This window comes from Convolutriloba macropyga, chromosome 1 (genome assembly GCF_964194025.1).
Source record: "Convolutriloba macropyga chromosome 1, txConMacr16.3, whole genome shotgun sequence".
NCBI lineage: Eukaryota > Metazoa > Xenacoelomorpha > Acoela > Convolutidae > Convolutriloba > Convolutriloba macropyga.
Genome location: NC_134468.1, coordinates 84,308,846 through 84,320,871, shown reverse-complemented (window position 1 = coordinate 84,320,871; position 12,026 = coordinate 84,308,846). Strand labels below are relative to the sequence as shown.

At 34.5% G+C, this 12,026-nt stretch overlaps 2 protein-coding genes across 5 annotated transcripts in view; one reads left to right on the top strand and one right to left on the bottom strand.

The window, feature by feature from the left end:
- LOC142343601 (citrate synthase, mitochondrial-like) overlaps positions 1 to 12,026 on the top strand; it is a 300,476-nt gene that overhangs the window by 194,987 nt on the left and 93,463 nt on the right. The window lies entirely within an intron of this gene.
- The window catches only part of LOC142352293 (uncharacterized), a 68,785-nt gene that overhangs the window by 41,597 nt on the left and 15,162 nt on the right, over positions 1 to 12,026 (bottom strand). For all 4 annotated transcript variants that reach the window (XM_075404814.1, XM_075404823.1, XM_075404833.1 and 1 more), the window contains exons 3-5: positions 11,836 to 11,968; positions 6,129 to 6,267; positions 4,122 to 4,278 (exon numbers count right to left, since the gene is read on the bottom strand). In XM_075404814.1, the coding sequence (XP_075260929.1) occupies positions 4,122 to 4,278; positions 6,129 to 6,267; positions 11,836 to 11,968 (429 nt within the window). The remainder of the gene's footprint in view (positions 1 to 4,121; positions 4,279 to 6,128; positions 6,268 to 11,835; positions 11,969 to 12,026) is intronic.

Sequence of the window (12,026 nt, the reverse complement as noted above, 5' to 3'; positions counted from 1 at the left end):
AGCTTAGAGATGTCGGATTTTCATGGACGAAAATACAAACATACCCGTCAGATTGCCGGAAAATAGCCGCCGTTGATTCCAATAAGCATGATTGGGATTGAAAGAATAGAAGATATTGAAAAAAAAAGTTTTTGTAGAAAAACATTTTTTAAGTCCGATTTATTTTGATGGCATTTCGTTGTTGAACATAACGTACTTCTGTTTCTTATAGAGAGGCTACAGGGGCTACTATCAATACCAATAAGCATTAGAGATGGTAACTAAGACTTATATGAACGACGTTCTAATAGCGGGCATCTAAAAATGGGCTTTATGGGTTTATCACGTTTCTAACTCTGTTTTCAATTTTTTATAATGACTCTGTTCATTTTGAATTGCCTTGCTGAGCAACTGATGTTCAAAATCACTTTTAGCAGAATGAGAGAAGAAAGAAACTAGCCTAGAGAAGTCAAAAAGATATCAGGCAAAACGTTGAAGAAGAAGCAAAATGAGGTAAACCGAAACATTTTTTTATTCGACGAAGTAAAAAACATAGCAGGACAAGTCCTGACGTACAATTATAAGAATTTTCATTGACTTAACAAATAACTAGATCTATAATGGACAATGACTGAATTGGGAAAACCATTTTTAAAAAAAATCAGATGAAAAAAAAACAAAAAAAGCAGAAAATCAATGTCCAAATGCTGCTAGGGGAAAAAAACCACTAGTGAGATATGTAATTATGATTCTAACAAAAACTAGTTAGAGAATGAGCTTTGAATGAATTGGGAAAACTATTTAGAAAAAAATGCGATCCAAAAAATCGAAAAAACAGTAAAAATCAGAGTGAAATTGCGGCATGTGAACAAAAAACCACTACCGAGAAACCGAATTTTTGTTCAAACACCGTTTTCTCACTCTACTTTAAAATTAGAGCGAAAAACTTCACGCGGCAAAATCACTCGCTTTTTCGCTCCATTTCCTGTTTCGGCGTGACCAAAATCACCACTCGAATTTGACTTCAAAAATCATAAAAATGTGTGAACAGATCTTAAAAAAAACATAGCCGGAAGAATTCCGGAAACGACTCGAAGTGGAAATCCGTTTAAACGCCATCCAACTACTCATAAGACATAGCGTGCCTCCACTAATTTATGATTATCTTGAAACAAAACCATAAAACAAAATTGGAAAAACAAGAAAATCAAATTTGTTAAAATATGATTTAAAAAAATCTGATCAATATTTGTCATAAATTAAGATCCCGAAAAACTATCTCTGCCCAAATTACTTAATCAAAATAACTAGTACCTACTAAACCACTTAAGAGAGTCTTTTTAAAATACCTGAAGCCAAATAATGAAAAAAAGCTCTTACAAACAACTTGCACTAAAAAAATGGAAAACGTTGATAAGTTTTTAATTTACCAAAAAGCATATAAACCCAAAGAAAACTCCTTTCAGCCAATAGGGCATCCAAATAATCGCAAAATTATAGGCGACTTCCAATAGTCTAAAAAACAGAAAAAAAACCGAAAAACTGCAAAAAATTAAGAAAAATAGTTCAAATTTTCGGCTTTTTTGTCATATTTCTCGACAAAAAAATGATTCATTTCAACACATCTGTAACCAATTGTCATCTATAAAATGCAAAATTCATAGGTGTCTTTTCAATACCCATTTGAGGCAGTAAAACAAAACAATCGTCAAGAAATCGCAAAAATTAGCTCAAAATCAGCAAATTACATGAAAAACCTCCGAATTAGCAGAAACCTTCAAACCACTGCCAAATCCACCCTAAAAGTAAAACAAAATCATAACAAAACCTCTTATCCAAAAAAAGTGAAAAAAACTGCTTTAAAATGCCGCACGTGAACAAAAAATTTCGCTCGCTTAGAACTTTTTTTTCGCACCTCAATTTCTCGCTCTCTAGAAAACAGCGATATGATTAAAAACCACTCTCTTTTCGCTCCGCTCTTCAATTTTGTTCAGCCCCAAAATCACTCAAAATTTTTTCACGCGTTTCATTTCCCGCTTCAAAAATCACTCCAATAAAATTGATTAAAAAAAACAGAGCCGGAAGAATTCCGGAAACGACTCGAAGTGAAAATCCCTTTAAACGCCATCCAACTACTCATCAAACAAAACGTGCCCTCACTAATTTATGATTATTTTGAAACAAAATCATGAAACAAAAAAGTAAAAACAACAAAATCAAATCTGTTAAAATATGATAAAAAATCTGATCAAAATTTGTTAAAAATTGAGATCCCGAAAAAAACGATCTCAGCCAAAATAACTTCATTAAACCAACTAGTACTTACAAAAACCACTTATGTGAATTTTGAAAAAATACTTTAGGCTAAATTATGAAAAAAAAGCTCTTAAAGACAACTTTCACTGAAAAACTGAAAAACTGGAAAACTATTTTCAATATTTCAAAAAACATATAAATCCAAAGAAAAATTCCCTTCAGCCAATAGGGTATCCAGATGCTCGCAAAACAATAGGCAAGTCATAATAGGCAAAGAAACTTAGCTAAACACCGAAAAAAACGAGAAACTGCAGAATAAGAAAAATAGTTCCAATTTTTGCCATTTTTTTGTAAAATTTGTCAACAAAAAAAATGATTCTTACCCACAAAACTGTAACCAATTGTTATCAAAATATTGCTCAAGTGGAAAGGGTTTCTTCAATACCTATATGAGCCAGTAAAACAAAACGATCGGCAAACAAACGCAAAAATTAGCCCGAAAATCAGCAAAATACATTAAAGATCACCGAATTATCATACAATTCATATGAATATCCAGAAACCTTCAAAGCAATACCGAAACCAGCCTAAAGTCAAAACAAAATCATAACCCAACCTCTTAACGAAAACAAATAAAAACAAATAAAAAAAACTGCTTCAAAATGCCAAACGTGAACAAACATAGCTGGCAGATTGCCAGAAAATAACCGCAATAGATTCGTAGATCGGTAGTCTGAAAAAACAGTAAAAAAGACAGACCAAAAAATTCGTCCATTCATTGAAGGCTGATCTGTTATATTTTGATTAAAAATCGGTATAAGTTATTGCTGTCTCTATTAGCTGATCTCAAATAATATACATCGTGAACAAACATAGCTGGCAGATTGCCAGAAAATAACCGCAATAGATTCGTAGATCGGTAGTCTGAAAAAACAGTAAAAAAGACAGACCAAAAAATTCGTCCATTCATTGAAGGCTGATCTGTTATATTTTGATTAAAAATCAGTATAAGTTTTTGCTGTCTCTATTAGCTGATCTCAAATAACCTTCATTTAGAGTGACACACACCCATTTGACCTTATCTCTTTGAATTAAAGTAAATAAAAGTCAATTTCAAAGTGAGGATGTCGTTTTTGAGAGTAAGGCAAGTCAAGTGTGACCAAAAATTTAATCACGCGAATGAACAAAAAAAACTCGCTCCACTAAGAGCGAAAAATGACGTCACGCATGCAATTCAGTTGAAATTGCATGAACGAATGAACAAAAAGTGGCTGTGACGTCATATGGTCGTAACAAAAATCATGACGACGAAATAAAAAAAAACCAAGAGAAGGCCAAAAAAAATTCGCTGGCCTAGGGAAAATTTTTTCACACATCAATTTCTCGCTCTCTCAAAAAGAGCGGTTTGAACAAAAACCACTCTCTTTCCGCTCTGCTCTTCACTTTTGTTCAGCTCCAAAATCACCCCAAATTTTTTCACGCGTTTCATTTCCCGCTTCAAAAATCACTCCAATAAAATTGATTAAAAAAGGACTTCTCCAAAACTCCTCTCCGAGTCGTAAACAAAGGACTTCTCCAATACTCCTCTTCGAGTCGCAAAAAGACAGAGCCCCAATACAATTCAAATTCTTTGAATTGTAAAAAAAATAGGAGCGCTATAATAGCCGGCTGAGATGAGGCGTCTATTGAAAACAACAATTTTAAATCAAGATTCAGTGGGCAGTATGCATACAAACGTTATCTGAAAAATAGCAGTTTCGAGGCCCAAATTTGAGCCTAAAATGATGTATTAATTGATGTTTGTAATGCTTTACAAAATTTTCAGTTGTACGGATAGCTTTTTGGTACAATAGTGTACGTGGAGATGAGGTGGCTAAGTGACTGACGTCAAATATCTCGTGGTCCCATTGGTATCTATTCTCAGTGCAGAGACAGGAGCAGAGCATGACAGTCGAGACTCCTATGATCGGACACCAGGGGGCATGTTCCCACATTGTGGTTCCGCCCACACTCTCCACATCCACATGTTGTATCTTGTTACTACTACACATATCAACAAAAAAGTAAAAAAAAAATAGAGAATGTGCACCTATCAACTACTCTCTATCATATTCCATCTTGACGGCACTCAAAAAATATAACCGACTAATTTCGGACGAAATGCTATCGAACGAAGGGCAGGGGCTTACCTATTGCAACCTGGGGGGCTTGCCAGGGTACAAGGGTCTTAGGGGCTTGTGACTAACTTCAGTGACGGGCTTCATTTGACGAATGGGCTTCAATTGTTAGAGGTTTATAATTGAACACTATCGAGATAACATAACTGGCAGATTGCCAGAAAATAGCCGCAATAGCTTTGTAGATCTGCAGTCTCAAAAAAGTAAAGACAGACCAAAAAACAATTTTATTCTTTTCATTAAGGGCTGAGATGTTAAATTTTGATTAAGAAACAGTATAACTTATTGTTGTTTCTATTAGCTACTCTTAATTAACCTTCAATTAGAGCTTGACTTTAAGAAAGATATCATTAAAAAACCAATTCCGATGGTAAATTAACTGTTTGATTTTTTAACGGAAAGAATATGAGACACCGCACCAAGAATTGACATTTTCAAGTTGAATTTTGTTGAGCACTAAAAACCTGAAAAGATACTAAATCCAGCTTACGAACTCTAACGTCTATTTAATGTCCCATGCTTTACCTGTTCGAAAGCCTGGTCATTAAAAAAGGTACACAGATCTTGCAAAAAAGAAAGAGCACTAATTCAATCAACGTTTTTAGGATCGTAAAAAGACATACATTATCGTTGCTACGAATACGGCTCAGGAGTGAGACAAAAAAAACATCTTATTACACTTCATTCTCAATTTCTCCTAATTATATTTTCTTTAAAAATATATTTCCCCATTTAATCTTTACGATGATTATGGGGGCTACAGGCTACACGCCCTAGTCCGCTCCCCAAAGAGTCCGCTTATTCCGGTCATTCCGCAAATTCCGTTTATTCCGGTCACAAAAATGTAAGGACTTTAAACGGATTTTGATAAACTGTCAGCTCAAATTTCACTCATTTCTAGCGTTTTTTTGGTCATTCCTGAACCTATTGTGACTATGAACACCTGAACCTATTGTTGAGTTTCCATCAAAAGTACATGCGATCCCAACCACAGTACCCTTCCCCTCCCTCCCGTATGATTGAAGAGGGTCTGACGAGAGTTCTCTGATCCAAGTGATCTCAATTTGGGAAGCAATGCGGCAAATCGTTGAATACGTTTTATTTTTTTCAAGTCTATCTGATTTCGGATTTATCCTAGCACGTGTGACCTTAAAAATAGCACGTGTGCCTGTGAAGCATAAAAGTTATATGCCCACTTTGCTGGGGGGGGGGGGGGGCACAAATGATTTCTTTGCTAGGGAGCGGGTAAAGGAGGAGAGGGGTGCGTAAATTATTTCGTTACAGAGACTCAAAAACCGAGAAAATCACTATAGATAAAACTTGGTCACAAATGTAAATGTTTCTGCTCTTAGAAATGTTTTGCTCTGTTTTTTTAATACATACTGTATATTGAGGGGGGGGGGGGGTTTGGCTGAACAGAAGAGATCCCTGATTTCTTTGCTAGGGAGCGGGTAAAGGAGGAGAGGGGTGCGTAAATTATTTCGTTACAGAGACTCAAAAACCGAGAAAATCACTATAGATAAAACTTGGTCACAAACGTAAATGTTTCTGCTCTTAGAAATGTTTTGCTCTGTTTTTTTCAATACATACTGCATATTGAGGGGGGGGGGGTTTGGCCGAACAGAAGAGATCCCTGATTTCTTTGTTAGGGAGGGGGAAGGAGGAGGAGGGGTTGAATATTATTTCGTTACATTCGTTTATTTTTTAAATACGTACTGCAGATTGAGGAACTGGAGTCGTTCCAGACACATGAAAGCGACAGTCCACATGCGACAGATGACGACTCCATAAGTAGCAAAAAGCACAACGTCCAGCATCATTGACTTGTCCATACACGGGGCGCACTCGTAGTAGGCTAGGGTAGATCATACAATATAAACAAACAAACAGACAAACGGATCTTTTTCGTCCCCCCCCAGTACGTTATGCGCCCTCCAGTTATACAACACGTGGCATTATATGGCAAATCATCATTTAAAAATATGGCACGTGCGTCCGAGGGGTGCAAAAATATGCGCGCACTCAGCAGGGGGGGGGGGCACAAACGGAAAAGATCCGAACAAACAAATCGGCTTATCATTGATATTTTTCAGCTGTTGATGTCGTGGTGTCGAGCACGAGTAACAAGAATTTTATTATTTTAAACATACCCGGCAGATTGCCGGAAAATAGCCGCCGTTGATTCCAATAAGCATGATTGGGATTGAAAGAATAGAAGATATTGAAAAAAAAAGATTTTTGTACGAAAAGATTTTTTAAGTCCGATTTATTTTGATGGCATTTCGTAGTTGAACATAACGTACTTCTGTTTCTTAGAGAGAGGCTACAGGGGCTAGTATCAATACCAATAAGCATTAGAGATGGTAACTAAAACTTATAGGAACGACGTTCAAATAGTGGGCATCTAAAATTGGGCGTTATGGGTTTATCCCGTTTCTACTTCTGACTTCAATTTTTTATACTGACTCTGTTCATTTTGAATTGCTTTGCTGAGCAACTGATGTTCAAAATCACTTTTAGCAGAATGAGAGAAGAGAGAAACTAGCCTAGAGAAGTCAAAAAGATATCACGCAAAATGTTGAAAAAGCGGCAAAATGAGGTAAAGCGAAACATTTTTTTATTCGACGAAGTAAAAAAAAAATAGGAGCGCTATAATAGCCGGCTGAGAAGATGAGGGCGGCTAATAATAATTGAATTCAAAATGGCCTAAATGTACAAAATTTCACAGGTATTTATAGTCCGTATCAGTATGAAAATTTACAGATCCGTCTAGATATAGATAAACTGATATGGGTTAATTTACACCTCAGTTGTGAACAAGTTTTTCCGCTTGCGGTATATGGCAAGTACTAGTGCAGTTTTTTGCACTTAACACATTGTTCTCCTTATCTTCTTATAGAACATGTCATTTCTATCTAAAGGGGGGTCGGAGAGTTGGTTTCTGATCATATCTGGTGGTGGGAAGGTCGAATCTATCACACAAATTTATGGTTTATGTACACTGATAAACTTGTGGTATGAACAAACTTGAATCGACGATTCGGTTCAAATTAGAAGCCATTATTCAATTTTACTTCACCAAACATCAGGTAAGAATTTTTTTTTATATATCGAAGTTTTAACTTAAGTTGCTAATTTCGCCACTTCTCGATATATCACAGTTGAAGTAGTATCAAAATAGAGACTCAAGAAGAACAATTATCAGTGCATGCCAAAAACATAATTTGTTATTTTCTAAGGAACTAATTTCAATTGACGTTATTTTTAATTTTAATCAGATTCAGACAGAACACCATACTGCGTCCCGAGTTTTCATCTGATTAAAATAAAATATCATGACAATTTTTACCAAATTTTCTATCGCGTGAGATCATACCAGTTATTGAGCGATCAAAATTTTGATTTTCTTTATTGTTTAAAGTCTGATAAGACTCTTTTTGAGATCTTATAGGACATTTGTTTACTATTCCCGAATAATTCTAAAAAATAATATTACAACTTAGCAGAACTAAAAGTATAAAAATTACAAATACTTTTTCAGATTTTTAACACTTTGTACAAAAAATTGGGCAAGAAGTAGTTTCTTTCAAAATCAAGAATTAAAAATGTATACGCTCAAATAAAAACTTATATCCTCACTTGATTTGTTGAGAAATAATCAAATAGTTGGATTTTTTTTCAAAAAGAAAAATGATTCTCAAAATTCAAATAAGTTTTATCTGCTCTGAACCACATATTGACGTGATACTATGACAATCGGGGTAGATGAGGTAAATATTTAAAAAAAATTCCTGAGCCTCTAGTGTTGTACACATTGTCAATCGCCGAGGCTGTAATTTTTTCTGTTCATTTCTAATGTTTGAAAGCTTTTTGTCTGGTCGACTAGGGAAAAAACAAATTGCATAAAAATATTGTGCAAAAAGAATTTTTGACTTCATTTTTTCACTATTTTTTAAGCAGACAAAATATCTGATATCAGAACATTGACCACAAAAGACCCTAACAATATAGGAAATATAAATTATTCCATAAAAAATTGTACAGGATTTTATTGTTCAAAAATTCTCATCAGGTTGAATATTTTTTTGTGTAAAACATGAAAAAAAATTTTATAGTCGGTGAATTGAAAGGATTCTCGTAAAGTTTTGTCATGTCAACATTCAATCAGACCATAACTCGTCTGCTTAAGGAACTGGTATCCAATTATTATTCATATATTAGGTGCTTATCCGAGCCTTAAACTATGAAAATAATTGGCTCCTAGATAGTTCTTGGCAAAAGATGGTTGTCATAAATACTAATCAATAAATACTAATTTAAAAAAATGAAAACAGCACCGTGATCTTTAAACTGAAAATTCTAAAAAAACTTTTTAAATTAAGTTCTTATAAGTCAAGTAGCGACCTGGACTGGATCCATCGAGTTGTGTTTCATCTTCTACAAGTTCCTCTGAATGCTTAAGTTTATCATAATCAATAAACGTCGAACGAATTGCTCTCAAACCAGTTTGGTAGTAACCAGCTGGGGTTTAGGCATTATAACTTTGCTTAATAGATAAGAGGGAGGGTTCGCATGGGGAGAGTAAGCGCGCTGGAGGACAGTACAATCGTTCTGTGATACGGATGGAATACGAGGTAGGGGTTGGGGTAAAGTTGGGCGTTGGGGTTCAACAAAAATTGCCGTTCAAACCATAATTTTTCTAAGCAGTTTCTGTGAAAAGCATAAATAGACAAAAGCATATCAAAGAACTTAATGCTCTATATTTTACCTTAACATTTTTTTTCAGGACAAGAGAGTGAAGAGTCAGACGGAAAATATTATTCATTGAAAAATCGACAGCATTGCATTAAAAGACCAGAAACACTGATACAATTGCGTTGAGAGCAATTTGTAAAGAATATATTATCTTTGAAATAGTCCGTGCTGACTTTGATGTAAACAGATATTGTCGTAAACAAAAGGAACACTATCCAGAAATATTAACTGGGAACGTGTCCTCAGAGAATAACAAAAACACCTTAAGGATCTACTCATACAACACAGACCCTAAGTTGCGCTGTTTTCCAGAAAATTAATACCATTAGTGAAACACTGCTCTGCCCCACTATACTTAAGCCCGTTGGTTTTTTTATTACCAGTGTGCACACCATAATTCAAATAGTTATAAAATTACAACTTCATATTATGGCGTCTACGAAAATTGTAGGCATAGAACTTTCATAAAATGAAAATTGTAATTTAACAAATTTTAAGAGTAACTAGAAAAAGGGCTAAAACAAAGCTTAAATAAAGTGTTTCAAAAAATTTTTGAGCAAAAAAAATGGGAAACTATTTCTATTAAGTTATACCGTATTTATGAAAAAATGTAGTCATAGAACTTCATACAAAAAATGTCAGCATAAAACTTAGTAATCAACATACAATGGTGGGATGTTTCGGAAATTGCTTATTCTACAGTCAGCCGAAATCTGAGCCTCAGATCAGAACTTTTTTTTATTATATCATTGAAAAGTCGTAGTCTGTAGACTATTGTCAAAGAAAGTATGGGATTATCTAGAAAGTAAGTTGAGCTACCATGCTCAATCTAATCAGAAACTTAGACGTTTCTTATAATAAAGTACTTCAGAAAAAGCGGAATTTCAACGCTTTCAGCACATCTTATCATAGAGGAACAAAAAAAATGAAACAATGGTCTATTAAAATCAAGAACTATTTAATTTTTTTGAAGTTAATTGCATGATAATGAAAAGCCCCGAAGTTGTGAGTTTATATGGTGCTGGTTTATGATGAGTTGACTACTAAAAAAACTTACAAGACGATGTTTCTGAGTTTTTCAATAGAGCTTCAAAGAGGGACTTCGACTATCAACAGCTGTTTTTCGTTTTCCCAAAACTTTTAATTCTAATAAATTTTTGCAGTCAGAGTTTGAGTCAGAAATTCTACCTTAAGTTTTCTTTCTTCCTTTTTTTAATTCATCTTATCATTATTGTAGTAAAAATACAAACATTTTATAAGTTTAAAACAGCGGCTGAAATTGCCAAAAAGGAGAACAAAAATTGTTGAAAATAAGTACTGAAAGTACTGAAATTGTTCGAGGAAAGTTTTGAAAATGTGTAAGATGAGTCCTGAAAATATTTAAAGAATTTGGGGGAAATATGCCAAAAATTTATTGAAAGTGTGGAAATTAAACATGAGAAGCGGCTGAAATTGCCAAAAAGGAGAACAAAAATTGTTGAAAATAAGTACTGAAAGTACTGAAATTGTTCGAGGAGAGTTTTGAAAGTGTGTAAGATGAGTCCTGAAAATATTTAAAGAATTTGGGGGAAATATGCCAAAAATTTATTGAAAGTGTGGAAATTAAACATGAGAAGCGGCTGAAATTGCCAAAAAGGAGAACAAAAATTGTTGAAAATAAGTACTGAAAGTACTGAAATTGTTCGAGGAGAGTTTTGAAAGTGTGTAAGATGAGTCCTGAAAATATTTAAAGAATTTGGGGGAAATATGCAAAAAATTTATTGAAAGTGTGGAAATTAAACTTGAGAAGCGCTGAAATTGTGGAAATTGTCTCAGGAATACATGGAAAATTTAAAAGATATGCGGAGGATGCGTTGAAAAATTTACGAAAATGCCTAGAAATGTTGAATTTCTGTAAGAAATTTGTTGATGAACTTCTTAAAACTTTTTATCTTAAAATGCTTTCAGAGAAGCGTGCTCTGATACTATTAGAAAGCGGAGTTTGAGACTACACTTAAGAGATAATGTTTAAGTTCGAAATGTGTTGAAGATGTGAAAATTCTCAAAAGAGAATGTGGAAACTGTGTAAAAAATTGCCAAATTTTGGTGGGAACTGAGCTTAAAGCTCTCCAATTTTGTAAGATATGCTCTGACAACCGATGACGATAAATTTCAGCGGAAAAGTCATGCTTAGTTATCCGCTTGATGTGTTTACAAACGCTGAATTTATTTAAAAGAAAGTGTTGAATGTTCAGCTTATTTAGCAGTTAAAATAAAATTCATCCACAAAAAAAAATTTTTTTTTTCAGTGGCTCTCTTACACATTTACATATTTTTCGGGCCAAACCATAATGATCGAACAGGTTTTTTGGGAGAATTCTTGTAATCGGTTGAATCTAAAACTTTTTAATCCCGGGTCGACGTTTTGCGGTGAATTTTTGTAAGAAATGCGGTGGAATGAGGTGAAAACAAAAAATAACTTTTACCGCGTATTTCTTAAATCGTTTTGGGGTGAATAGCGGTGAATTATTTTTTTTCACCGCGTTCTCGGTATTCTTACAAAAAAGTCACTGCCATACACGGGTTCGAACCTCTTACCTACTGCAAGTCGTGAACTTCTTATTCTACTGCGCCAACTCTCACTTACGATTGTAGTGAAACTATGTGAATAAGTGAGAAAAGTACTCACTGCTGATAACGTCCGTAGAGGCGTGAAGGATAATGATTAAGACTCCAAAGACAACATCTTCAAACATAAGCATTGAGATGTAGAGGTAGAAACTACCATGGTCATCTCTCCTCGCAGGACGAATGAAGTGATCCTGGGAACAAAATCACACCGTAGGTTTATGTGCCAGTCCAAAAACTGTTCTCCAGACC